The 27860-nt window shown below is 40.9% G+C and overlaps 2 protein-coding genes across 6 annotated transcripts in view; both read left to right on the top strand.

The window, feature by feature from the left end:
- Positions 1–15657, top strand: part of actn1 (actinin, alpha 1) — a 57256-nt gene extending 41599 nt beyond the window's left edge. For 2 of the 5 annotated variants that reach the window (XM_085768410.1, XM_085768411.1), the window contains exons 9-21: positions 2954–3046; positions 4347–4577; positions 6024–6171; positions 6424–6574; positions 7103–7211; positions 7641–7781; positions 8680–8862; positions 8996–9130; positions 9304–9483; positions 10837–10983; positions 13323–13403; positions 14154–14312; positions 15030–15657. In XM_085768410.1, coding sequence (XP_085624536.1) covers positions 2954–3046; positions 4347–4577; positions 6024–6171; positions 6424–6574; positions 7103–7211; positions 7641–7781; positions 8680–8862; positions 8996–9130; positions 9304–9483; positions 10837–10983; positions 13323–13403; positions 14154–14312; positions 15030–15188 — 1917 coding nt within the window. In that variant the 3' untranslated portion in view covers positions 15189–15657. Of the gene's footprint in view, positions 1–2953; positions 3047–4346; positions 4578–6023; positions 6172–6423; positions 6575–7102; positions 7212–7640; positions 7782–8679; positions 8863–8995; positions 9131–9303; positions 9484–10836; positions 10984–13322; positions 13404–13750; positions 13817–14153; positions 14313–15029 lie in introns of all 5 variants that reach the window. The other 3 variants (XM_085768412.1, XM_085768413.1, XM_085768414.1) reach the window with 2 other exon arrangements.
- Positions 15658–17096: 1439 nt separating this feature from the next.
- On the top strand, positions 17097–21285 carry cox16 (cytochrome c oxidase assembly factor COX16). The gene is made up of 4 exons (XM_085766972.1): positions 17097–17259; positions 18023–18100; positions 20078–20146; positions 20956–21285. The coding sequence occupies exons 1-4, from the start codon at positions 17200–17202 to the stop codon at positions 21067–21069; spliced, it is 321 nt and encodes a 106-aa protein (XP_085623098.1). The 5' UTR covers positions 17097–17199; the 3' UTR covers positions 21070–21285.
- Positions 21286–27860: the final 6575 nt, after the last annotated feature.

The following is a 27860-nucleotide window of genomic DNA, read 5'->3' on the forward strand; positions in this document are numbered from 1 at the left end:
GACTTAATTGCATGACATTTGACCTTTTTAGAGGAAAAACAAATTAATTCAAGTATTTAAGTACTTTCAGGCAGTGTATAGAGCAGCCTTTCTCAAAGTGGGTGCCGCGGCACCCTGGGGTGCCGTCTGACTGCGTCAGGGGTGCCGTGAAAAAAACTTCTGACATTTCATAGAATACATTCTTTTTACATATAGGCCTATGCAAAGGGGCCGTGTCCACCGGACGCCCTTTTAACCCGCCCTCGGCGGAAAAAAAGCTCTCGGGTCGGGGCTTCTCTTTTTTTGTCGCGGCGCTCAGAGCGCTCAGAGTTGAAATAATCAACTTTTGGAACAGCGCCGCACTTATCAAGCGGCTCGGACGTGAGGCGGCTCGTTTCAGCAGCGTTCAGAGAGAGAGAGGGAAAGGGAGGGAGAGAGAGAGAGAGACCGCTCCGTGGACACAGCCGTTGGTCACGGGCGCTCAGAGCAGTAGGGGCCGTGTCCACCGGACACAGGACGCTATGAAAAAAATGCGTCGTACAGACAGGCACACATCACGAGTCACAGCTCCTCCTCTCTCCAGTGGATCTGTGTCCGCTCTGTTCCGACTCCGGTGCGTTTGATGTATAAAAACACTCTGCTGTGACACGGTAGAAACTCTCTGATTGAGAGAGTCAGAACGGAGCGGAGACGCCGGTGGATTCATTTGAGCGCGTGCCTGCGCGCTGCGCGCATGTAGATCTTCTCTCTTCCTCTCACATTGCGGATTATTGTGTGCGTGTGCGTGTGTGTGCATATGTAGGCTACAGAGGCACCTATGCACCCTGCATTTACAGTTTGTATTATGCTCTGTTAAATAATACTGTCTCATCTAAATAAACAGGACATTTACATTTAGGCTATGCAGTGTTATTTTGAATTACATTTTACACAGGGGTGCCCTGAGATTTTATTCACTTTTGAAAGGTGCCCTGACTGAAAAAAGTTTGAGAAACGCTGGTATAGAGGGCTTTAAACAACACTTTCAATCAGATAGGGTGATAAAAGTTTACAGAAAGTAGTACTGAGAAGTTGAGATCATTAATAACATTATCCAACAATGGATGACACGATGACCTGTAAGAGAAAGAGGTCACACTGTTCCCCTCAGCGCTATAAAGCTTTTTCTCATCTTCATCAACCTCCAGCCTCTTGAATGAAAAAGTTCTGGATCTTCTGGCTGTGAAAAGATGCAATTATTCACTCAATAATGAGAGCACATCACCCTAAAAGTTGGTGACACAGTGTTGCATTTACACCTCCTATCAGCTCAGGAGGACAAGAATTAATTTATCGCAGCTTGAAGTGCTTAAATAAAATGTGATAACAAAAATTAAATATTAAGAAAATGTTGGTGATTCAAGAAGATACTAGGACTGATAATATCCGGATTAAGCCCTCATTAAATTAGATGGAAAATATGTGTAGTGACGAAATGTGTAACTCCTGTCTACAACTACAACTGATTATAATCCATTTAGATAGAAGATTAAATATTTGAGATGTGGGAACTACAGACAAAATACTTTCTGATCCTAAAAATGTCAACAAAACCGCAGTGTTAGTAAATGTCCTGGATTTTTGAACAAGCTCTGTGATTTAAACACACACTGGGGCTTTGTCCTCATTTGCTTCGGAGAGTTTTTTGTTTTAATAATTGATCTGTCTAGCGTCGTCGCTCCGCTACAGCACCTCTGATGTCAGGACAAAGTAATTCATAAAAGCCGTCCTGGCTGTCAGAGCTTTCAGTAAACAGCCCTCGTGTGCAAACATTTGCTCACAGAAGCACGACCTGCACATCCTGGCTCTCCTTTTAAGGCATCTGGCCTGCCTGCTGCTCCTGGTGGAGCCCCCTGGAGCATGTCTCCGACCGAGCCAAGTTTCCTCGTGATCTCTGGACAAAAGGAGGCTGGAAGCAGTCCTCTCTGTGGAATGCCGTGGGAGGGAGAATCAAGTTGATCTAACTGTGTGTCTGCGTGCTCTAAAAGGACACTGCTGCGAGGCTATGCTGCATTTAAAATCAATTTGTTTAGTCGGAGAGAGATTGATAGTGGTGCAGTTTGGCCCCGATTCATTACAGCCACGTGGATTTCTTTCGATTTTGATATTATCTACACTTTAAAACACTGGTCCAGCGGTTTATTTATGGTTGTTTGTCCCATTTTTTACGCTAAATCCACTGCAGATTTTCCAGACTTTATGCATGTTGCTTAAATTTCTTGCCTGTATTTTCTCTATTAAATCCTCTCTCTCTCTCTTATGAGCTTCTCCTGACTACATGTTGTCATGGAAACTCGCTCATGCATTGCCAGTCCAGTGATAAAGACTGACAGGCCATGTTGAGGAAGTGTGGTGTCATGGCTGAGACCCTCTGTTTCCCAAGCTGGGCCTTTTCTTATTCTCACGGGAACCTCGCTCCTTGTTCCCTCGGTCTCTGTATGTAGGTTGAGAGGCTAAAATAACACGAGTGTACACGGCTGTTCTATAAAAAGCCTGTGGTGCAGAGAGGAAGGTGCCCCTGGCCCGCACCTGACGACAGGTACTAAATGATGTGTCCTTGTTAGTCATCACTGGAGTCCTTCCTGCTGGAAATAAGACATTCGATTGTTAAATTTGGTGACATTCACAGCACAACACACAAGCCCAGGCAGTATAAGAGAGATAGCATCATATACCAAGTTGTCCTGTTTTCACTGGCTTGCAGCATTGTTGCAGATCTATTGCCTCATCCACAAAAATGACTCATTTGGGACAATCCTGTGCAGCCAGTGATGGTTTTAGTGTATATAAATCAAATATATCACTTGGATTTCAAGGACTATAAGCTACACCAGATTCACATGAACTGTACAGTATAGGTGACTCAACAACACCAGCAGAGCAGAGATACATTTCTTCATCTCACACTGTTTCTCCCCTCGCCCTCGTCATCCAGGCAGAGACGGCGGCCAACAGGATCTGCAAGGTGCTGGCTGTCAACCAAGAGAATGAGCAGCTGATGGAGGACTATGAGAAGCTGGCCAGTGATGTGAGCACACCCCGATTTTCCTACAATTGTCCTGCACCAACCGTGTTTCCTCTCTCCCGCTCCCTCCTCTCTCCCCTTCTATGAGTCACCTCCTCCCCTCCCAGTCCAGGGGTGTCTGTGCTCAGAGCAGGTCCAGGGTTAGAGACCGCGAAGGTGGTTGATCAAGATAAACAGGCAGCCAGGAAAAAAACTCTGTAGAGGCCTCAGGATACAACAGTGTTATAGATTTTTTAAATTAGACTATACACATGTCTTTGCCCATTTGGAGACACTTTATAATAAGTACACACTATTAAGCATTAGTTAAGCATCAATAAATACTGAATTCTTCATTTATTATGCATGAATATTCATTAGTATGTGGTTTATACCACTACATACTGAGTATTCATGTGTTATAAATTATGAATTCTGTATTTAATGCTTAATGCTTAATACTGTGTACTTATTATAAAGTGTTACCACCCATTTTAAATCATTTAAAACCACAAGTCCATCCAGGCAACGATTGGCTTTGATTCATGTCATTACAACATGAATATACGACTCAGTAACAAAACCACTTGATATTGGTATTGGAGCTGAAATGAACCAATTTACCATTATTAATGAAACAAATCTAATAAGTTTTTGTATAAGTTCTAGCTGCTTTATGCGAACTGAAATAATCATCAATGGCAACAACACTATTGATTTTACATCATCATTGTAACTTTTTATAGTCCCTGTAAGTCCTGTAAGTTGAAAGGTGGTCACTCGTAAATAATTGATCAGAGAGCATTTGTGAGTTTATTTATCAACTAAGAAGAATCAGATATTTGTTAAAGCGTCTATGTTTGCCTTTTAATCTAAACAGGGAGTATTGAGCGATATTCAGTAGATTTGTTATCGGTATCCAAGTAGCCTATTTTTTGTTTTAGAAAATGGTCAGCCAATGAAAATAACACATATTGAAGTGGGATGAAACATGCAAAAACACAACTGTGTACTTTTATATCAGACATCAAGTGTTCTCAGTGTTACATTTGATTGCAAGAAATTAGTAAAATAAAAATAAAGCTAACCAGTTCTCTCAACCTTTATTTTTCCCCACACAATAATCACATCCACTACACCTCACTTACTTCCTCCTTATCAATCATGATTTCCTTTACTTGCATGATCTCTTCCACCTTTTTCTTTTCCTTAAACTTGTTTTTCCTTCATTTTTTCCTCTTATTCTCACCCTCTCCTACACACACACACACACACACACACACACACACACACTTTCCCCCACACACCAACATTAACATGGCAGCTGCTGGAGTGGATCCGTCGCACCATCCCCTGGCTGGAGAACCGCCTGCCGGAGAACACCATGCAGGCCATGCAGCAGAAGCTGGAGGACTTCAGAGACTACCGCCGCCTCCACAAGCCGCCCAAAGTGCAGGAGAAGTGCCAGCTGGAGATCAACTTTAACACTCTGCAGACCAAGCTGAGGCTCAGCAACAGGCCCGCCTTCATGCCCTCGGAGGGAAAGATGGTCTCGGTAGGTCACACAGCAACGTGTGGAAAAACACAAACTCACTCACACAGCAAGAAAGTTTGAAAGCAAAGTTTGAAATCCAAACCCCCAAGGGGCAAGGCATTGTTTACAAGAGTGGATGACAGGGCACATTTGATAATCAATATTTTTTGTTTTCAAGTTCAGCATCAAATCAACAGCTATCTCCAGTTGGAAAAACAAACTTTTTTTTTGTTTTATTTCTGATTTTATCACTTTTTTTCTTCTGAAGTTAGCATGCTAACCAGCTAGCTCCAGCCCAGTTAGCATGTATTGTGGCTCTTTGTAGACATTGTATTATTAGTTTAGTATGTTTATTTCGGTCTCATAAAAACAAATACAGTAGACAAATATAAAGGTATAAATACAAAACAAAATAAATCAGAACAAAAAACACAACGAGCAAATCAATTTACTTTGACCGAAAAGGTGTAGGCTGAAGCATCAGCTTATTTTGCCTACCCTTCTTAAATTAACATTTTTCGTTCACTCAATTTAAAACATTTTTTACAGAGCAACAACAACAAACAAAAAACAAAAAACAAAAAAACAAACAAAAAAAAACGCATATTCTACATACAGCAGTTTATAAGCACACTGGTATTTATAGATCAGTTTTATATTTATTAATAAGAAATGAACAAATATATAGTATAGGTAAATATATAGTATTGGCTATATTATATATAATAAATATATTAATGACTGAAACTCTTGGAAACACTGGTAAGTTCAGAGCTGTTAATGCTAACATTGGCTAAATAACAATAGCAGAAGAATTTCAAACAGCTTTTTTAGCATTGGATGAAGTGACACAGACTAATGCTGTTTCTTGAAGAGATAAGCTTGCACAAAGGAAAATTATTACCCAGCTGCAGGTAGCATTTTAGCACATTTTAGCTAATAGTTTTGGATTTTACAGGCACAATTCACAGTTTTATTGTCTCTTCTGGCTCATAGCTCTCATAAATGTCACAGCAGGAAGCGGTTTTCAGTGGAAAATCCCTGAAAATAAAAGTGTCCAACTGTAAACGACTAGTTTAGCGACTAGCGATTGGACATAGTGGGGCATTTAGCAGCTGAAGAGCCAGATGTTTTATTTCCATTGGTGTGTGGAGGCCAGAACAGAGTGAGTCTTGGATGCACATTCATCCAAGTAAATAAACGACTGTTGGCAAACTAAATCACCATATCAATTTTTATTAAGGTGATGATATGAGATTGTTGTGTTTGAAGGTTGTTTATGTTTCTCTTTGTTGGCCAAAGATGTTAAAGTGGGATTAGCTTTATTTCAGTTTCAGTAAATGTACACAAATGACATTTTGTTTTGCTCAGGAAACTGAATAAATGTTGGCTATTTGTAGACATTGTTTATTTCTGTCTGTTTTTGGCAAGAATTAATCCTTGACTGTTCTCGGTTGCATCACACAGGACATTAACAACGCGTGGGGAAATCTAGAGGGAGCAGAGAAAGGCTACGAGGAGTGGCTCCTAAACGAGATTCGCAGGCTGGAAAGACTCGACCACCTGGCGGAGAAGTTCCGCCAGAAAGCAGCGATCCATGAAGCCTGGACCGAAGGTACTGAACATTTTTAAAAGCAGCTGAGAATGGCTCGTGGTCTCTGACGTAAAGATCCTGCAGGCTGCAGTGTTAAGTGCCATGTGCCTCAAGCCACAGTGGAATTGGAAATGGAAATTACAGCCTTTAAACATTTACATGTTTGAGGTGTTGGTGGTTACTGCCGTCTCAAACAGCTCAACACCGAGACATACAGTAATGTCAGCGTACGTTTAACTGAGATGATACATTTTCTGTGTCTCCCCTCTGCAGGTAAGGAGGACATGCTGCAAAAGCGTGACTACGAGACGGCCTCTCTGTCGGAGATCAAGGCCCTGCTGAAGAAACACGAGGCCTTTGAGAGTGACCTGGCTGCACATCAGGACCGTGTGGAGCAAATTGCAGCCATCGCACAGGAGTTAAAGTAAGAGATGACAAAAGAGGGTTGGACAGATCTACAGTACTGGCTCAACAGCACGGGGAATTTTCTTTTTGCATCTAGAACATTTATTCAACTGATTCAGATTCAAAGGGTGTTTTGTTTTTTTCTAATTTCGTGACTCCTCCAAGCTCATATCGATCATCTCACTTTGCAAGCTCAAACTTTATTCTTTTCAGAATATCAACCATAAACTTTAAAAGTCACTCTCTTGAGCTCAGTTTCACTACATTCTAAGATGTAAATAATTAAACACAATAAGAAATGAAAAGAATTAAAGAAATACAAACTTTGCAAGTGACACAAAGAAACCCTGTAGGGATCCATAAAAACATTTCACAGCACAAAATCGGCAAAAACAAAACATTGAGATATCACACCATGACAAAGTTGGATCCTGAAGTGCATCAAAGAAAGATGATTTTACAAAAGCAGCCAAATGATGTTGGCTTTACTGGGAATTATAGCATTACGATAACAAGTCTCTTCTGTTCTTGTGTGTTTGTGCTCCAGTGAGCTGGACTACTACGACTCCCCCAGTGTAAACGCCCGATGCCAGCGGATCTGTGACCAGTGGGACGCACTGGGAGCTCTGACCCAGAAACGTAGTGAGGCTTTGCAGGTGAGAAGGGCTAAGAAAGATTCTGGGAAACCCTCAGAGGATTGAAAATAAACAAGTCTGATTTCTAACTTCTGAATTCAGTCTCCTCGCTATCCTTCTTTTTAAATCCCCTCTTCTTCTTGGTGATGCTTGGAGCAGAAATAATTACACATTTAGAGATGAAAGTCTTCTCCCGCACAGTGAGAAGCTGTGAAGAGACTGGGTGATTTTCAGGGCTCCTGCTGGCCTCAAGGATCCTTTGAAATCTGAAGATTTTATCTGTAAAAAAAACATAACCTCCCCCAAATCCATCTATATGCGCTAGCTCTTTGTAAGAATCGTGAATAAAACCAAACTGTCTCTAAATCCTTGAATTTCACCCAGTGAGGCTTTGAAGGTCAATAAAAACCTGTGAGTTTGTATGGTAACATTTTTATTTATGCTCAACAGAGGACTGAGAAACTGCTTGAAACCATCGACCAACTGTACCTTGAGTTTGCCAAAAGAGCGGCTCCATTCAACAACTGGATGGAGGGCGCCATGGAGGACCTGCAGGATACCTTTATCGTCCACACCATCGAAGAAATCCAGGTGAGCACGGACAGAACTGACATGGTGGAACAGACAGGACTTTGTTTACCCTGGAAAGAACAAGTGTGAGGTTATATACAATGCGTCACTGAGAATTTAAAGGGATCTGCTCCGCTGTTCTGAAAATAGCTTGCACCAACAATTAAAGGTAATAAATCTACTGCAATGACTATAGGGATTATGGCAATGGCCCAATTTGCCAAAATGTTGAACTATTCCTTTAAAGCACTTGTCTAATATGTTAGGAAGTACACTTATTCAGTCAACATGGAGTCAGTGCTAGTAGCTGGTTAGCTTAGCATAGTAGAAAGACTGGAAACGGGTAGAAACAACTAGCCTGACACTGTTTTAAAAAAAATATCAGGCAACCTGCACTGCTAAAGCGAACTGCAAATTTATCTTGTTCGTTTGATATGTAAACAATTCAAAAGGTGAAACGGACAAGTTTGTGGTTTTGTGGTGTGAAGGTAGTTGAGTAAAGCCAAAAAAAGTCTGGTACAAGCTGCAACTTGTTTTTACACTTTGACTAGTTCACTTTAACTTTGCATTAAACAGACAGATATAAGAGAGATATTGATCTTCTTATCAAACTCAAAGGAATAAACCTATTTCCCAAAATGTCAGACTTTAAACTCTCTGCTTCAAATCAAATGTAAATTAGGGACCCGCGGGAAGGAAATGGATTACTCATGTTTATGTAGTTAACGCACAGATGATACGAGTGTGTGTTTAGTTAGATTTGATCACTTTAAATACATACACCGGCTCTGGGGTTGGGGGGTTGTTTGGAGTTTTCATAAGATGAAAATCAAGAGGAGGAAGGAAGTGAGATCTTTTTCATGATAACCTTTTAATGTTGTGATTTACATATAAATATCTTGATGTCTTTGCGTCTCAGGGATTAAGCTCAGCCCATGAGCAGTTCAAAGCCACGCTCCCAGAGGCCGACAAAGAGCGCCAGGCCATCCTGGGCATCCACAACGAGATTGCCAAGATTGTGCAGACCTACCATGTGAATATGGCCGGCACCAACCCCTACACCACCATCAACCCACAGGAGATTAACGCCAAATGGGACAAGGTAATAAAATCAATCCCAAGCAGGGAAAAATGAATAATAATTTAATCTTATGTTAAATCCTCAGTTTCTAGTTCGTTTTTTGTATTTTTCATTCATTTGAACACTTTGAAATTTGTTCCCCGCCCCGCTGTAGGTCAGGCAGCTGGTGCCTCAGCGCGACCAGGCTCTGATTGAGGAGCACGCTCGGCAGCAGAACAACGAGCGTCTGCGCAGACAATTTGCCAATCAGGCCAATGTCATCGGGCCTTGGATCCAGACCAAGATGGAGGTCAGTATGGCCAGAGGCAGAAAGACGTTTAATGATGATTGAACAAGTTCAGAGAGAGGCCAGGTTTTTAGGTTTAATCACCCACCACAAAGTTTAAAAACAAGTGAAATGCAGGGAAGTCGGTGTGAAAACCAGGCAGTTCATTTGTATATTCTCGTCATGCATCGCTGCAGGAAATCGGCCGCATCTCGATCGAGATGCACGGCACCCTGGAGGACCAGCTGACGCACCTACGACAGTACGAGAAGAGCATCGTCAACTACAAGCCAAAGATCGACCAGCTGGAGGGAGACCACCAGCTCATTCAGGAAGCTCTCATCTTTGACAACAAGCACACCAACTACACCATGGAGGTAAAACCTGAATTTAAGGCCTCAACACAAGTAAAAGTCAAACATGTGAAAGAAAAACAGAGATTTCTGCAGAATGTCCAACTTCACTTCTGTCCGTGTCCGTCTGACCTGGCTGTGTCCGGCAAATACTTTACGCTGTGTTGAACGGCGCCTTGGTGTCAGATGGTTGTGGTTCACCACAAAGTAGAAAACAATGGGTGGCGGCTTGTGAAGACGACCACAGGAAAGTCTTCAAGAGTTTTAATACAGAACTTTTCTGACATGGCACCTCACCATCGAGCGCCCAGCGTACAAAATTAACTTTTCGGCTCATCAGCCAAGTGCTTAACTCTGAAGCCCTTTTCTGCCAAGAAGGGTTTTTTACTGGCCAAACTAATTCATATGAATCAGACACCCTGCACAACAACAGAAGCGTCTTCAAAGCTGTTGTGTGGGTGTGTCTGGAATTGGCTGCTGTATGACGACTCTGGTGAAGAGACAAAAGCAATTTCGACATTGTAAATTAAATTGAATTGAATTAAAAAGTGATATTTTATGCTGTATATTTGCTGGGTGACCTCTCATGCCCTATCGGTTGTGATTTAACCATTGTTAGACCATTTAAAAGATAAGTCATATTCAGTTTTCCTTTTTGTTAAAACCCATAAAGAGACCAAAACCAGAAAGTAACAGACAGTTTTTACATCCAAAACTGATATATATCATGATATCTCATAAATGAGTCACACTATTTTACCATGGACATGTATGTTCATTCCTTTTGACACTCTACTAAATAAAACATCCTGCTGCTGTCCTCAAATGTGGATATATAGTATACAGAGTCCCCAACAAAGGCAATATTTACTCCTATTTGAGTAAAGTTTATTCAAAACTACAGTGTCCAGCTGTTTCAGGAATGTAGTTTATATTTGTAAAAGTATTTAAAGATTTACATCTTCTGAAGAAAGCTGCTGGTTTTTGTCTTGGCACCAGACTTATTGGCAGAAATATAGAGTATTAGTTTATTCTATAGTTGCTCAAGCTGTTGAACAATAGGATACAGCTGAATAACAGGCTGTCGTCATTTTGTACTGAATTACTTTTCCACTGTGAGGGAAGATGGTGGCAGAGGAGCAGCCAAATTCCTGACTGAGCATAATCAGAGCTCTCGAAATCTAAAATGTTTACTAGATGCCAATGTGATGATTTTATTCACGTTAGAGGCAATGTCAGACATAATTCATGATAAAACAAATAACACGTCATTCACAGCCACAGTTAGACCCAGAGGTAAATCTAAATTGAATGCACCTGAGGGTACTTCTACTCTCTGTCTCATCCTCCTTTAACTCCTCTCTCTCTCCTCTGCAGCACATCCGTGTGGGCTGGGAGCAGCTACTCACCACCATCGCCCGCACCATCAATGAAATCGAGAACCAGATCTTGACGCGAGACGCCAAGGGCATCACCCAGGAGCAGCTGAACGAGTTCCGGGCTTCCTTCAATCACTTCGACAGGGTCAGTACTCGCACTGAGTCACCGCGCAGACACAAAGCAGAGAGGTGACGATGCTCTTTTACAGTGAGGCGGTCGAATTTGGGTCTTGGCTCACAGACGTGCTGTAGAGTGAGACTGAAATAGGAAAAGTTTGGGGAATGCTAGTTCACTCTTAACTGAGAGTTAAGTGGTCGGATCAACTGGTAGTAAGATCACTACCCGTTACATGTAAGACTGAAGCCATCAGATTGTTAGCTTAGTTTAGAAGAAAGGAAACTCTTAGTCCAGCTCTGTCAAAAAATGATTAAAGCTGCTTACTAGCACCTATTGAAATTTAAATAGTTGAAAAGCAGCAATTTGTAGTTTTATGGGGTTTTTTGTACCAGACTATTTCCTGTTCCTTGTCATTGAACTTTTCGCAAGAAAGTGATTAAGTGTATTTCTCAAACTATTCGTTGAAAGATAATATGCATCAGTTTCTGCTGTATGTGGTCACAAGTTTGTCTTTTTTAAATATTCAGACCACATCTGCAAAACGAAGACGTTAAGGTGAGAATGTATCATGTCTGGGTTTTGTCCTTCCATGTTGCTCGAGGTGTGGCTAACGTCCTTTATCGACCCTTTAACCAGAAAACAGTGGGATATGCATCATGTGGAGTGACCGTTAAAGAGCTCAGGACCTTAAAACTAGAGTCAGACTCACGCACCGATTATGAAATCATTTTATTGTGAAGTACAAAAATGTCTAAATAGAAATGAAACAGAGCAGATAGAATGGAAATTTTAAGACTCTAGTTTATATCACAGATCATCGTGTCACAGTATCTTCCCATTGAAGGCAGTTTCTATAAAACCCTCCGTCTTCGCCCCACCCTCCCACCCCCCAGACCTCTGTGTTTATACTGGGGCTCACGATGTCAGAAACAGCACCAATTATGGAGGAGTTTATTTAGCTCCCTCTCCTCCTCCTCCTCTTCCTCCTCCTCCTCCTCCTCCTCCTCCTCCTCCTCCTCATGCTCCTCCTCACCCCACCAGCTCTCCTGCAGACTCCACCATTACCTCACGCATTCTTCCAGAGCTGCTGTATTGTTAATCAATACCTGAGGTGGACGATCTCAGCCCACAGGCAGTCAAGTGTGGGTCTGAGCTTGTGTCTTTGTGTCATATTTTATTCTCCATGGTTTTATCTGGGCACCAGGTGCATTTAAATAATTAATTTTCTTCAGATTGACTTGGATTGTCTGAATTTTATTGCTGAAGAAACTGACTAGATGATTAGTCCATTGACAGAAAGTTAATCAACAACTCTTAATAATCGTTTAATTATTCTTTCAAATAACTGCGTCAAACATTACAGGTTTTTAGTTTTTCCACACATAGGCATTTACTGCTTTTCCACATGTTATATAATTGTTAAACACAATCTAATGGTCTCTGACTGTTAATCTGACACAACATGCCATCACACAATTACTCAGAAGTTAATGAACAGAAAATTAGTGATGAAAACAGAATTATTGAAAATTAATTGCAGCTATTTTGTTGAACTTGTTAATTATTTTTTAAAGGCACAACTGATAAACATTCACAACTTCTCTAATGTGATGTTTTTAATATTTCACAGCTTTATATGATGTCAAAACAAAAATGAGACGGTTAACCCTCAGTGAACAGGTTATGGGTATTTATTGCTGTTGTTATAGATCAGCGATTCATTGATAAATGAAGAAAATAATTGGTAGATCAGTTGATAGTGAAAATAATCTCAAATCTGTGTTTATACATGTATGTTATATGAGTATGTGGGAACATGAATGTGATTGTAAATGTGTTTTTACGACGCATTTTGCTCCATGGTTTGCCCATACAAAAAAAAAAGGTAAAGAGATTTATACTTTGCATACGTGGAGCATATTTTGTGTTTTTAAGTACATGTGCCATCGACGATATGAATAACATAACCTCACCACAAGGCCCAGTAGTCTGCCTGCCACACTGCACATTAACGCCTCTGAATGCCCTCGCCCAGCATGGCAGCACTGCTGCCACCGTGTGTTCACCTGCCAGTCCTAATGAATATGCACTGTGTTCTCTGTTTTCTATCCCTCGTGCATGGCCCTCTCCCATCACCCCCCCCCCACCTCCCACCCCGTGCATGGTGCACTCCCTCCACCCTCCTCCAACACCACCTCACCTTCCTCCTCGTCTTACCCCCCACCCCTCCATCCTCCACCACCACCACCACCACCACCACCACCCCACCCCTCCTCACCGTCACTGACACCGCTGTATGTGTTGCTGCATGGCCTGTGGCCCCCCCGCCCCGACGCATCGCCTGGCACTGGCCTCCCACACCCCAGGACCGCTCGGGCACTCTGGGCGCGGAGGAGTTCAAGGCCTGCCTGATCAGCCTGGGCTTCGATATCGCCAACGATGCACAGGTACTTAAACGTAGCCACAGCCCCGTGGTTAGAGGTTTAACTGGTTTCTCTTTTTTTTTTTTTCGCACCTTTTTCCTTCTTGTATTTCTCTCTTTCCCCCCTGTTCTGTCTCTTTATCCATCTTCTCTGCTGATCCCTCTGGTCTAAATTCCTCTTGTAATTTCCCACACCTTGCAACCTCCCATCAATGGATCGTTGCGGTTCTCCTCCTAAACTCCACTCCTTGTTAATCCTTTGTTTTTTCCGATAACTTCCTCCACTATCCTTGCCTCTCCTCTCCTCTCCCCTCTCCTTTTCTCTTTCTCTCTTCTTGTCCTGTTTTCGTTTGTCCCTCGCTGACCTTGTAGAAGAGAACAGGAATCATGGATGCGGAAGACTTCAAAACCTGCCTTATCTCCATGGGTTACAACCTGGTAAAGCCATGAGCACTCTTCAAGTATGGAAGTATGATTGTGTGTGATGACTGAGGCAAGCCGGAAATAAGAAATAGATGTAACTGTTAATTCGATTACAGTTTTAAAACAATGTATGTACTGTATTTTATTTTGAATTGAACAAATTGATTACTATGTATTTAATGTATTATATGTATCACCTCAAAATACTCCAAAACTTCCTCATGTAATAAGTTATCCTTAGTTTGATCACCATATGTTGGATGCCAGTCATTTGCTGTGTTGTGTCAGTCCGTTGCCGTGCAGACTGTCACCATGGTTACCCAGCTTCACAGTTCCTCTCTGTTGCCTCCAGGGTGAGAACGAGTTCTCCCGCATCATGAGCATAGTGGACCCCAACAGGATGGGCCTCGTCACCTTCCAGGCCTTCATCGACTTCATGTCCCGCGAGACGGCCGACACAGACACTGCCGACCAAGTGATGGCCTCCTTCAAAGTTCTGGCAGGGGATAAGGTACGGTTATACATAAAAAGAAAAATGGTATTAACACAGAAAGAGATGATTGTTTAAAATGTTTTTATGTAGACAAAGATACAACAAAGTAAAAATAAAAATACAGTAAAGACTACAGCACATTTAAAGCCACTACAATCTACATTATAGTCTGATAATGTTTCTTATAGAAGTGAATACATTATTTGTAGCCATGGCTATATAAGGTAAAAATTTGCAGATTTTACCATTAATTTGTTTTATGTTTCTCTGTTTTGAGACAAAATAAGATATTTGTAAGTATCTGCCATCCAGATAGAGAGAAATATCTGCAGCTGACTAGTGGTAAGTCACTCTGAGAGTTTTAAGGCCACCAAAAACAGACTTATGGCAACTAAAGGGTAAAATATGAGTTGATGTACACATCCAATAGTAATGGAGCAATTGCCGTGTCCTATCTGAGTCACCGTCCTTGTCACCTGGTCAATTAAATTACATTTAAGCACCAGTTTGTTCTGTCAGCTTCTCAGACAAATATGTATTTCTCTTCAACTCGCTCAGTGTTTGCCTTTCTTTGCCAGTGACTCATTTATTCCAGCTCTCAGGTCCTACAGTACAATTGACTCATCTGGACAAGCTCGCAAAGTGCAACGAGTGGCTGAGAGCTGCATTGAGTCTGAGTGTGATTGGCACTTGTACTAAATCCTAACGTCTAAATATTTTTCTGATCCCCCACAGAACTACATTTTAGCCGACGAGCTGCGCCGGGAACTGCCGCCAGACCAGGCAGACTACTGCATCGCCCGCATGGCGCCTTACACCGGCCCCGACGGCGTGCCAGGAGCCCTCGACTACATGTCGTTCTCTACCGCTCTGTATGGAGAGAGCGACCTCTGAACACTCTGTCAGTTGTCCTGACTTGGGACCACCAGCCTACCTGCTCCGATCACCGCCACGTTCTCCCACTGCCCCGTCACCACACTCCTGTCCTACTACGCTCATTTTTTGTATGTCTCTGGCCTTATCTTTTTGTCATTATCCTCTGTCTCTTCCTCCCCCTGCTCCCCCTCCTCCTCCTCCTCCTCCTCCTTCTCCTCCTTCTCCTCCCACCTGTCCAGCCTCGTCCCCGCTCCTTCACACTCTGTCTCCGTTGTATTTGCTTCCCATGCAATGCAGCAGCTCTCCAGGTTTACAAAGAGGGAGAGAGAAAAAAATGTTTGTTTCTGTTTTTATTTTCTTGTTGTCATTGTTTTTCTTCATAAAATGAATAAAGTTAACATATTTTATTATACTGAACAAAAAAGGTATTTTTCTTCACCTGATTGAAAATAAGAGACAGAAATTGTAATAAAGAAAAATTGCTATACTTCCTCTTCTTATTCTCTGTTTGCTGCAGGGATCGGTTATAGTTTTTGGATTCACATGGATTCACATTGACAGTTTGTGCATGTAGCTGACTCTGCAGCCCCCTTTTTTGTCTCTGTTTTAAATTTACAGATTAGTTCAGATTAATTTGTGGTAATAAAGATCATAAAAGTATCAAATCTACAAAATCAGACCACATATATAACATGTATATAATATATTATGAACATCAACATAATGCTTTTGATCTGAGGGTGTATTGTGATTTAGTCCTATGCAGGTTTAACCAGTAGGGGCCTAAATGTGCAATGAATTTTAAAAAAATCTCTCTGCCAGATCAAAGACTATCGACTTGAAAAGAAGACCAAAGAATCCAGCACATACTTGAACTTCATTAACACAACACGTCATTCCTCCCCAGACCTTCATCAGCAAACATCATACAGACAAACAGCACTGTGCATATGAAAGTGAGAAGCACCTGGGAAAAAACCTGTCAATCAAAGGAGGCCAGCATCACCTCTCAGTATGCAGACAAATGATGGTCGAAGCACAACACTCAGCCATTAGAGCTGTACAAATGCACACTAGAAAAATGTCCACATAACGCACAATCACGTAGTTATAAGTACAATAGGCACCAATAGGGACATATCAAAGAACATGATGTACCCCACTGTCTTTAAAAGGTAGAAAAAGCACCAAAGGCAAACTAAAGTGAAAAGTGATTAAATTATTATTAGATTATAAAAAAACGGACACACCCTCTTTCTGGAGTATTTTGCTCATATAGTACTTTGTTCATAGGCCCTAATAAAGTAGAATGATTCTTGTGTTTCTTTATTTTACTGGGACAAACGTCCAATTGAAATAGAAATATATTTTTCAAGAGAGACAAGGCCTAGAAGAGGACATCATAAAAATCTACCATAATCACATAATCAAATGAAAATACCTAGATGTGTTAACAGATGGGTGTGTGAGGTGAAACTAATGGATGCTAATAAGGTAAGAAAACATTACAAATGTTACACAATTTTTGTTATATAAACTGTTAGCAGTAACTGGTTGTGACTCCAATGTCGACACTGTGAAATCACTGACACACAAAGGGAAGACGATGAATGTTTGTATTGTATTATCAAACATAATCTTCCCAGTAGACTAAAAACTGACTCAATAGAATAACCATAAATGAAATATAGGCTATTATAAAATAAAAATAACATGGGCTTTTACATTACTCTCTCTCGACTACACAAAACATGTATTTCGGTCCTACAGATAGATAGATAGATAGATAGATAGATAGATAGATAGATAGATAGATAGATAGATAGATAGATAGATAGATAGACTCCGGGTCCATTTAAAAAGAGACAAACACACATAATAAAAAACTACTACGCATGGCGGAACGTTTGTTCGCGGCTTCGCGTCGCTCCGGACAGTTTAGTCCGTCGGAACGGCTCCAAGAGAAGCTTCCTGTGACCTGTTCCCAGTTTGTACCAGTAAAATGGACTAGTAGCTGGAAATAATAATCATGTTTAGCATAAAGGCGTTGCAGAAAAACAAGACGGTCAGATATGGAGTCCCGATGCTCGTAAGTAACTTTTATATCACATTTTTTTCACCTAAATAATAACGACAGAAAGGCAGAGCTGAGCCTGTTAGCTAACAGATGAACATGTAAGGCTGCTGTCAAACTTCAAAGTATTAGGTTATTCTCTTGTTTAAGTTATTATAATATGATTTGGTCATCAGAGCTTCACAATAGAGGTGGCTGTTTTTCTCGTTTGTTTACTTTCTTTTCTGCACATCTAAGCTTAGTAGTTTATCAGCTGGACCTGGTCTGGTCTGATGTGGTTTAGATCTGAATAAAGCAATGGAGGGTTAATTTTCTTTTACGGTGTTATTATTAATAGACTAAAGGTCTCATAAATCTGAACCTGTGTTTGAAAGAATCTTTAGCTTGTCTGGGGTAATAAAGTCCAGATTTGTCAAGTAAAGTAAAGTAAAGTAAAGGTAAAGGTCAAAACATGTGCTGTCTTGTCTCCACAAGAGCTGCAAAAATTCAAACACAAATTTCAACATCTGATGGTTGTGGGTTGTGAAATATGAGAATTTCCTGGTTTGTTGGTCTTATTTCGTAGTTAATATAAAATGAAAAGTAAACGACAAATTTGCTGCAAGAAAATAATGATCAATGATCATAACAATAGTCTTAAGTTCCAGTTACTGTTCACAAATGCTGTCTTGCATAACTTGTGAAAATTTCCCGTATTGTGGCATGCATAGTCTGAACATAGTTCATTAAAAAAACATTTCTGATGAACTAACTACACATATTTTTGGTGTTATTTCAGTTGCTGGTAGTTGGAGGCTCCTTCGGCCTGCGAGAGTTTACACAAATCCGATATGATTCCCAGAAGATCAGAAGAAAGGTTTGTAGTAAAAAGATGAAATTTTACCTATTGCATGATTAAAAATAACAAAAGTTTAAGTTGTAAGATGTACAATATAATAGAAAACACTTAACACTTAACAGAATTATTATACACACACTTTCAGGGTCAAGGCAGCAGCATCTGTACAGTTAGTCTGTTTGTAAATACTCCTCCTAGTGGTTAGAATAATAGTTGCTCCTGGGTGAAAAATTCATTTTACGTTCACAGTACAAAAATGGTTCACATATACAGATGTCACCTTTCTAATAGTTTCTCTCATCACTGCTGGGATCTCCCAGGTCAGTGTGGGAAATGTAGTTTTACTTATATTTTTTATAAACTCAGAATTGGACCGTATATTTCAGATCACTGCAGGCAAACATCACTGAGAGGCGTTTGCAACCCGTTTAGAGTGAGTTAGTAGTACAAGAGCAAGAAGTGAGGACAGGCTCCAATAATTCATTAAATGACAGACCCAATTCATTAAAATGACAGAGGACTCACCCTTTATTAGAAGCCGTTACTATCTGATGAGCTGGCTGCGAGGGGAAGAGGATGTTTTGTGCTATTTTACTGTGACAAACGCCGATGCATGTCATCTGGGTGGGAGCCAGATGGCAGGGGCATCTCTTCTTATTACTGCCCATGTGAAGCTGCACTGGACTGTGGAAGACAGTAAAGGGGATGGGGGGTTGGGGGGGGGCAGCATGGCCCTGGCACGCTGCCTGTGTAGCTGCCCCCACCACTCGCTCTCTTCTGATGAGCCTCTCTCCTCTCTGACTCTGGAGGAGAGATCCATCTCCGCCTTGTGTGTGTTGTGTGTGTTAAAGAGTGTGTGTTTGCGTGAACACGTAATTGAATGCACCAGATATCTGAACAGTTGTCAGATGCACATGGTTAAAACCACTCCTCTGGTTCTTAATTGGTCTGTTATCAGCCGGTCCTTTTGTTTTGTTCTCATTTCCCCACTTTAAATCATTTAAACCACTGTCTGAGAGTAAGTCACTGTGTGATCCAATTTGCATTTTCTCGTCAATGATTTAATTTAGCCTGCAGGCAGATATGAACTTCAAGGCAGTTTCTCTTCCCTGTCCAGGTTCTGTGTGAGTCTTCCTCGCCTCCTAAGGCTCCCAGTTTGTTGTTGGGGTTCAGGTTGCTGGCATTGTAGCGTTAATACCTCATCAGAGCAGGTATCACGCTACTTACTTGGGCAATAAATTCCCAAGTCTAAAAGCTGCAAAGTTTTCAATATATTATTTATTTTGCTGTAGTATGTGGGTCTAATTAAAAATCAGTCATGGAACTATGAAACTCATAATTCACCCAAGTAACTGCAGCATTATTGCTATGAAATATTAGAACTCATTAAAAGTAATGAGTCAGAATGGGATTCATTTCAGTCCTATTCTGGGGCAAAATCAGTTTGAATTGCAAAACCCAGATAGCTCCATTGGACTCAACGCTCTCCCTCAAGATTTTGTTCTTAACTTTTACTAAACCTGGTGATTTTCATCCAAATTAAGAATAAATCTAAAACGGGTTAAATTAGATCCTCTTTGTAGGTTTGAAGAAGGTTTGACTTTGACACAGATGATGAAAGTCTTCCGTTTTTGTCTTGTGGAAGAAAAATGTATTCACCTCTTCTGCAGATGTCATCTTTTATACATTAAAGAAAGACTACAAGATTACACGAAGGAGAGATGCTGCGGCTTCTCACCACATCGGTTCAAAGATGTAACCGCACAAACCTCTCACCTTGTTCCTGTTTTTTTAATTTGTAATTTCTTTCAACTCTAATATATATACTTTTTTTACCCAACCTAATCCAAGACTCAAACAGGAAGCCGCTCCACGTCTTTGCCTTTCTCTTCCTTCCTTTCATTTGTATTATGTCATGAATGTGTAGGCCTATTCCTGCTATAAAGCTCCATATATGTTTTTAAAATATCTCTCCTCCATTCTCTCTTTTCTCAGCTGGATCCTTCACTGGAGTCTAAGGTGAACATCGAGAAGCAGCCAGTTATGCTGGAGGAGGAGTACACGGTGAGGAGAGACAGCTTGAGACCTTGGAGGTGTTGGGGAGGGAAGAAGAGAGAAAGGAACCAGCCTGTTCTGTCTGTTCTGTAGCTGGTTAACCATATGTGCTTATGCAGGATGTCATCAAATCCTACAAAAAGATCTTTTTGCCGTGTCCCCGGGTCTTCTCAGGTGTTATCACACGGCCTAGTTACAGGGTTTTCACACTGTAACATTAGCACTGAACATTTTCCACCCAGATAAAGAACAGTCCTGTCGTCAGCACTACAACACACTACAGTTACTTAAAAATATAATTTGACCCAGGTCTGTAAAAGTCAAGACACAAGCCTGCTTCTCTCCAAAATAAATTGTGTGGAGATATAATCCTCTTGTTTTCTCTTCTTTTCTTTGTTTACTTTCCTGAAATACTTGCAAATGTATCTTTCTACAGGCAATTTTACAAATATTGTTTTTTATTGCCTTGTTTTCATTATTTTGTGTTTTTTTTAATTATTATTCTTGTCATTGGTGTCTGCTGCTGCAGTACTAGAAGTTCCTCCACCATGGGACTAATAAAGAATATCTTATCTTATATTATTTCATTTTACAACCTTTTTTTTTTTAATTTTGCAGTTTGATTGCATGTAAACCTGATTTCCTATAGGATATCACTTTAATATGGGGATAACTACTAATTTATAGTTTATTCTGGAAGACAAGTGGAAACTGAGCGTCAGATTATTGATTTAATAAAATTGCAGAAACTTTTGAATTTCAGCATACTGAAGCGTAAACCTCTTAACCCACTTAATGTTTTTCTTCTCCTTCTGCAGAAAATAAAGGAGTTGAAATTGGATGAGTGGAGGAACATCCGTGGTCCTCGTCCCTGGGAGGACTCCAAAGACTATCAGGAGCAGCAGCGATCCAGGCAGAACAAGAAAGACTGAGGCTCAAGCTGAGCAGACCGCACATACACACAGACACACACACACACACACACACACACACAGACACACACACAAACTGCAGCAGGACGCGCCAGACAAGAATGGATGGAGTCTGTGGCAAAGACACCACAGAGACCAAATTATCCTGGATGCTGCAACTTCAGGGCTAAACTGTGGAAAGGTGCATTGTTGTGGTCTCTTCTGGGTGTTCAGGGCTACTGGTGGTTACAGTTCTGCCACTTGAGCTCTAAACCTTGAAATGCCTTCAAGGTTGCCCATAAATTTAAAGAAATATGCATTGAGCAGGGGTCGCGTTAACCGGATATTTTCCGTCATTGACCGTTTTTTTAAAACGGTGACGGAAAAAATTTGAGGCCATCCGTCATTTTGACAGATTGCAATTCACAGCCATGGCCGTCTGGCCATGTGCATTTGTTTACAATGAAGCCGGCGGATAATCAATACATGGAGCGGTGGATAACGATATAAAACATATACAATGTCACAAAGTCACTACGGTGAGAATTAGATTTAAAAAAAAAAAAAAAAAAAACTCACAGCTGGCTGGTGCGCTCAGTAGAAAACGCTGTAGTACCTCCTCCAGGCCTGTGTGGAGCGTGTGTGGCGCTGTAGCGCTGCCACACAGAAACACCAACAACAGAGAAGAAGACAGAAAGCTTCCCCGCAGTATTCAAACTCCTTCAAGTGGATTAAATGTTGATGGGAGTCGTGTCAGTGCAAATATGACGGTCGATAATGATTTAACGGGCGAGATTCAGCTGCAGTGTCCGAGGGGCCGACAGTAGTCAGCTGTTAAGTTACGTAGCTGTAGCTACACAGCGGTGTGTCTCGGTACAGGTAGAGCGGTGTGTCTCGGTACAGGTAGAGCGGTGGGGGCAGGACATCACCGTGTCACACACTCGCCGCGCACAACTCTTCTAAAGGTAACGTTAAGCCTTATTTTAATGTATTCTGCCCGCCGTGGCATTGTTTATAACACTTAAAGCTGAGTTGGTTTTGTCCTGTCTGAATTTGTGCTGCATCTGGCTGTGTGGTCTATAGCTTCAGTTGTTTCAGTGATGCGCAGTGGCTGCGTGCGTGCGTGCGTGCGTGCGTAAAAGAGAAATGAGAGGCACAGAGAGAGAGAGAGAGAGAGCTAACGCCAGTGCACTATGCGGTGCCTATGTGAAAACGTGCTCCTTTGGATGTTTTGGTATAACACATGGGTTAGCATGTTGATTGTTGACAGAAAACTGATGTCATCATCAGGTATTTACGTTGTATTTAGATGTTGAGTGGCAGAAAGTGACCCCCGCATTCACTGATGACCCATAGATGTGCTCTGACGCAGACTCTGCTTCGGAGCATTCTCTGTTCAATTTGTTTGGACTTGATATGAATTAAACATGAATTAAAATAGAATGCTATTGAATATGGCATTATTATCTTTTTTTTTTTTTTTTAATTAAAGTGACCGGTAAAAATAGATTATGACGGAATTTTTATGACCCCGTCAGTCAAAATGACCGGCGACGAAAAAGTCTAGCGCAACCTCTGGCATTGAGTCATGTATTTTCATCCTGAAAATTATTAAGCAGTCAGCTGCTGGCTGGTTTTCCTCTGGTGTGATGAGAAAGTTGTAATAAAATAAACCAGTAGGTGGCGCATCTGTGTCCTGTTGCACTATGCCTTCTACACTAAAATAAAGGGGGGGAGTAAATACATATATATAAATATATACATATATATCAATGTATGATTTTCACATCTCAATAAATTATTGCTATTGATCTAAATTGTAACTTTAAGTTTCATTTTGTTTTTGACAAAAGCTTGTGGATGTGGTGAGTCTTTGTTTACAACTGTTATCACATTGATTTACCAGTTGAAAGTATAAAAGAATAAATAACACAACAGTCCAGCCTTTCCTCAGGCTTTATAGGTCTCGACAGTAATCTGTTTCTCTGACAGTTATTACTTTGCAATGCGGTGGATTTATTAGGTTTATAATGGAAATAGCATTACCTTGTGTTCCTACAAAACACAAGAACACGATTTTTTGCTGTACACTGCGATGTCTTTACATCACTGTGTATACGTTATGTATGTCCTGCCTTGTTCAGCTCGTGTTACAGGGATGTAATGAATATTCTTCAGGTGCAGAGGTCTCCATGACACTGTCCATATATCTCGGGATATATTTATATTTTCTATAATCACACTCTTATGTTCATGAATTTAGAGTTGCTTTAGTTTCTCAGGCTTGGATGTTTATGGGAAACAAACAAACAGCTCATGTGACGATTTTTTTCTCTCAATGCACAGGTTTTACAGAGATGGATCTGGCTGAGAGTGGTGCTTTGTCATTGGTTGTTTCCCTGTCAAGCAGAGCTGCCGTGCAGCAGCAATTGCCTCTAATCCACCAAACAGGACTGAATGACAAAGCAGAGCAATCAAGTGATTTGTCACAGGATTAGTAGATCACATCAAGGCTCTCTTGTCAGGCTGCGTGTTGATAAAAATGTCTGGTGTTTCTGAAGGGGGCTTCTCTAAATTTAGAGCAGCCACATGTTGGTGCATCTGTAATTGTAGAGGTGAATCATGCACTTATTCTGGATCCTCCTCAGACTGCCCCTGGGCTGATACACACTGTCTGAAAATCAGTTGAGAATCAGTGAGAAGCAGCGGAGGGAAAGAAGAAATATTGAGTCTGATGACAGTCAATAGACCAGTGTTGAACTGCACTTGAGGAGAATGTGGCTCTCACTGTAATGTTTGCTGCTGCAGTGCTGGAGGAAGTAGTAAGATATTTTAAGAAGCAATACCACCACTCGGTAAAAAACAGAAGTAATACTATACACTCAAAATCCCACTGATAAAACAGCAGCAATATTTGTTTCATTTACACCAAGAAGGTATAATAAAGAGTTTTGTAACAGTTATAGTAATTTTCACATAAAAATGTTCAGAACTGCATTATAAACTTTGAACAAGCCAGAAGGAGTTCTTCAAGAACTCGAGCAAAGTTAATTTCCTTTCAAGATACAATAAGTCTTCATATATTCAGTTGAAGTTCAGTCCTGTTTCAGTTCAACAATAAAACAATGAAAGCAGGATTTCAATGGTGTCCATTTTGATTTAGCCTATGAATTTATGGAAATTGATCTGGAATTACGAGTTGAATTATCATTGACATAAACAGACGACCAATTGGAATTTAAATATAACAATATCAAATACTTTAAGAACCAATTTTCTATACATATAGTCAACAACAACAACAACAAACACAGGGATAATCTAATTTGAGTTTAAATCTTTTAAATTATTTATTTCACAGGAGAGGTTTTCTCGTCGAACTACTTTCTTTGTAAAGACATAAAAAGGTGATGGTAAAAATAAATAAATAAATAAAAAGGTGATGGTGTGTTGTGCGGTCTCCTGTTCAGCCATTGGTTCCCTGACGGTGACCCCGGCCCCCCATGTAAGATGGCAGAGTTCAGGTAAAGGTCACCTGACCTGAATCCACGAAGCCTTCTCAGGTGAAACAGTCATGAGGACCAGCGGCTCAAATCCCGCTCGGCCGGTGGACAACGAAAACATCCGTGAAGTTATTACCTCCGCTGTCAAGTGTCTTTATCGACGAGGATGCATCTCGAGGCGGAACTGAACCTGTTTCCTGGTCACATTATTGTCGCACATGAACTGGTCTGTCTCTGTCTGCACCGGGATGGAGAGTCTGAGCAGCGGCTGAAGGATCCAGCTCGAGTCGGAACTGGCTTTTCTCCTCCATGTGTAAGTAACTTGAAGTCTACATAATGTGACGTGTGTTTTCATAATTCATTGTTGGGCTTGTTAAAAAAAAAAGAAAAAGAAATCAAGAGCCCAAAGTAAAAACTTCACAATGTTTGTTCAAACTAATCATGGAAACTGTTATATTATTAGACTATTAGATTTTTTGGATAGAAAAGCTTGAGCACAACACTAGAAAACCTGCCAGTGTCAGTTTTGCACATGGATGTTTTGGCAGTTCTGTAGCTGATTTCTGACCCATGACCCCTGGCCCTCTCTTTGCAGGAGCATGGGTATAGGTCAAAAGAGCATTTTGGTAAAGGAATTGATAGCCTAAACTCTTACCCTGTTCTATAATGTGATTTAAAAACCTTTGCAAATACTCGTACATGCTGTCACTTGTCTGCTCCTGGTCTCTGCTCAAGTACAAGTTTCACAATGTTGTTTTCACCACACTGATCAATAGTTTAAACCACAGACACAGGCCTCTGAAATGGTTTCATTAGTATGCACTGAGATGTGCTGAAGGAAGTGAATGACCTTCAGATGGCTTTTACTATGAGGCTGTTAGACTGTTACTCTCGAAATTGAATTATTTTTGCCTTCACTTAACTTACACCAATTTCATACCACCTATTGTGGCCTGTATGATTAAAAAACAAAGAAAGGGAACTATATCATCATCACCATTTAAAACGGGAAGGGGCGGTTGACTTCCTGTCCTCTCAAAATCTCCCTGTCAGCTCTGAATTGTCAGATCATTTAAAACCTGCTGGCTCTCATGTGGCAGCTTCAGGGAGCTTTCAGAACAACTCAAATCAGCATGTTCACAATCTCTGATCATTTTTTAATCATTATTATACTGAAATAATGCCCTTGTTTTGGACCAGAGGTTTTCCAACTTCCCAGATGGGTGTGTGTGTGTTGCAGGAGCTGAGGGGGAAGCGGAGAGACAGGTACATGCAGGTGTTAAAAAAAAAAGGAAGGCAGTTTTGTTGTTGTAGTTAAGTCTCTGATTGTGCCAGCAGCTGCAGCAGCAGGATGTAAAAGGATATAAAAACCCTTATTGCCTGATTGCGGCATCAAAATTTGCAGCCTCCTTCTTAACAGACATATAACTCAGTCAAAATCTGTACACATATTTTTAGATCCAGTGTGGCTTCCACTTTGGGAGAACATCATGATTCGCATAATGTTTATAATATTCCATGAATAAATATCCATCAATCCACTTTGAAATCATGGGGAAAAAAGACATTCTGGCACTCCAGAATTTGCCTATGAATCATAAAGTTTTTAGGTTTTCTGCAGCCTCAAAGTAATCCAATGGTGGCTGTCTGTATATTTATAGTACATGCAAACAGGAAATGGTAATAAATAACTAAACATCTTTTTTTTTTCCTTTTGAATTTGCTAAAATGTAAAGAAGTGGTGGTGGTGTAGATAAATACACACGACCATACACAACGGGTGTTTTTAAAAAAAATTTTATACAAGTAGTTCTGATGAAATATTTTTGACAGCGTGTTTGTTGTTTCACACGTGACAGCTTTCACTTCGCCATACTGCTGAAAAAATGAACTGCGCTTCATATTAGATATTCCACATTTAGTCATTTCACAGTCCCGTGTAAAATGTACATCACATGGTATTTATTTAGCTGTGTGTGTGTGTGTGTGTGTATGTGTTTGATGAACCATCCGTAACCTCACTAATTGTGCAAAGCCGTTCTGCCTCACAGCTCCTCTATGGAGCCCACTCCAAATGAACCATGTGGAGGAGACTTGAGAGCGCTGCAGCAAAAAGATATGTTACAGCACACTCCAGTTGTACGGGTGTAGTCGTCAGAGGCCAAAATGGGTCAATCCTCAGGGCCTTGCTATCGTAAGTGACCTGTCAGGATGCATGATGAGCTTGAGTCCTAATTTGAAAAAGGCCCATCCCTTCACATGCTATTCAATTTTTCATTTGAAAATGCAAGAAAACGTCATTAAATATTCATTGGACAAGGCTAAAAACGGAGGAAATGAAATTCAATATTTACCAAGTCGTTCTACGAGCGGTAGAACTAATGAAGAATCATGTAGCTGGTTGAAATTCTGGGCCCTGTGAGAACCGGTCTGCTGCAGCGCCACACAATCCTCGGCATTTTCGGTGGCCCCATGCAGCTTTGGGACTCCCCCGTCGTTCAGTTTTGGCCCCTGTGATCTGCAGGCCTGCCTGCAAGGAAGTTTTTCCACGTGAACCAAATCAAACTGCGGCAGCCAGATCATCTCGGCTCTGATGTGCAAACACTGTGCAGATGAACCAGTCTTCACTCAGTCTCTTTTTGGCCCTGAGTGAATGAAGAAACACCCCCTCCACCGCCTCTCACACACTCTCACACACACACACACACTCCAGATGATGATTAATTACCACTCACAAGAAGACATTTTTCTCAAAGATCATTCAGTGCAGTGAGGAAATGCAAAACACTCTGTGACTCTTCTGAGGATTTCCTGGTGAACCCTCAAGCAACACATTGCTAATTTTAGTGATTATTGTTATTATTATTTAATTAATTTGATGTTTCCTCTTCAAACAGCCTATTAGGGTAGGACATTAGACTAGATGAGTGTCTGTCCACCTTGACTCTAAGCTTATGGATAGAAAGATAGTCTGCTGAGTTGTGGCCATTAGCTGGATTTTGAAGTCACACCCACTAAATGCAGCACGGACTCATTAGTGAAAAAAAATACACCCGCCGTTTTCATTTGATCTCTAAAGTTTTAATCCTTAAGATTAGTTGGTCTTTGCAGCATCAAAGTCTTTTTTCATGCAGACAAATGATACAATCTGTTCGACAAACTCAGTTTTGTGGAGCAGCAGGTGCAACTGTCTGCCACTGTGTTGTTGGCTGCAGCCACTAGGAGTCATTAAAGGCAGTAATGTACAAATCCTACACATGGGAACAAGCACGGATGATGCTGTACAATTGAGGTTAATGCCATTATTAA

This window comes from Trachurus japonicus, chromosome 22, assembly GCF_045865225.1.
Source record: "Trachurus japonicus isolate A0001 chromosome 22, Traja_1.0".
NCBI classification, from domain to species: Eukaryota; Metazoa; Chordata; class Actinopteri; order Carangiformes; family Carangidae; genus Trachurus; species Trachurus japonicus.

Coding starts and splice junctions, on each gene's coding strand:
- cox16 (XM_085766972.1), top strand. CDS start 17,200: ATGTTTAGCATAAAGGCGTTGCAGAAAAACAAGACGGTCAGATATGGA. Junction 18,101..20,077: donor CCCAGAAGATCAGAAGAAAG/GTTTGTAGTAAA, acceptor CTCTTTTCTCAG/CTGGATCCTTCACTGGAGTC. Junction 20,147..20,955: donor TGCTGGAGGAGGAGTACACG/GTGAGGAGAGAC, acceptor CTCCTTCTGCAG/AAAATAAAGGAGTTGAAATT.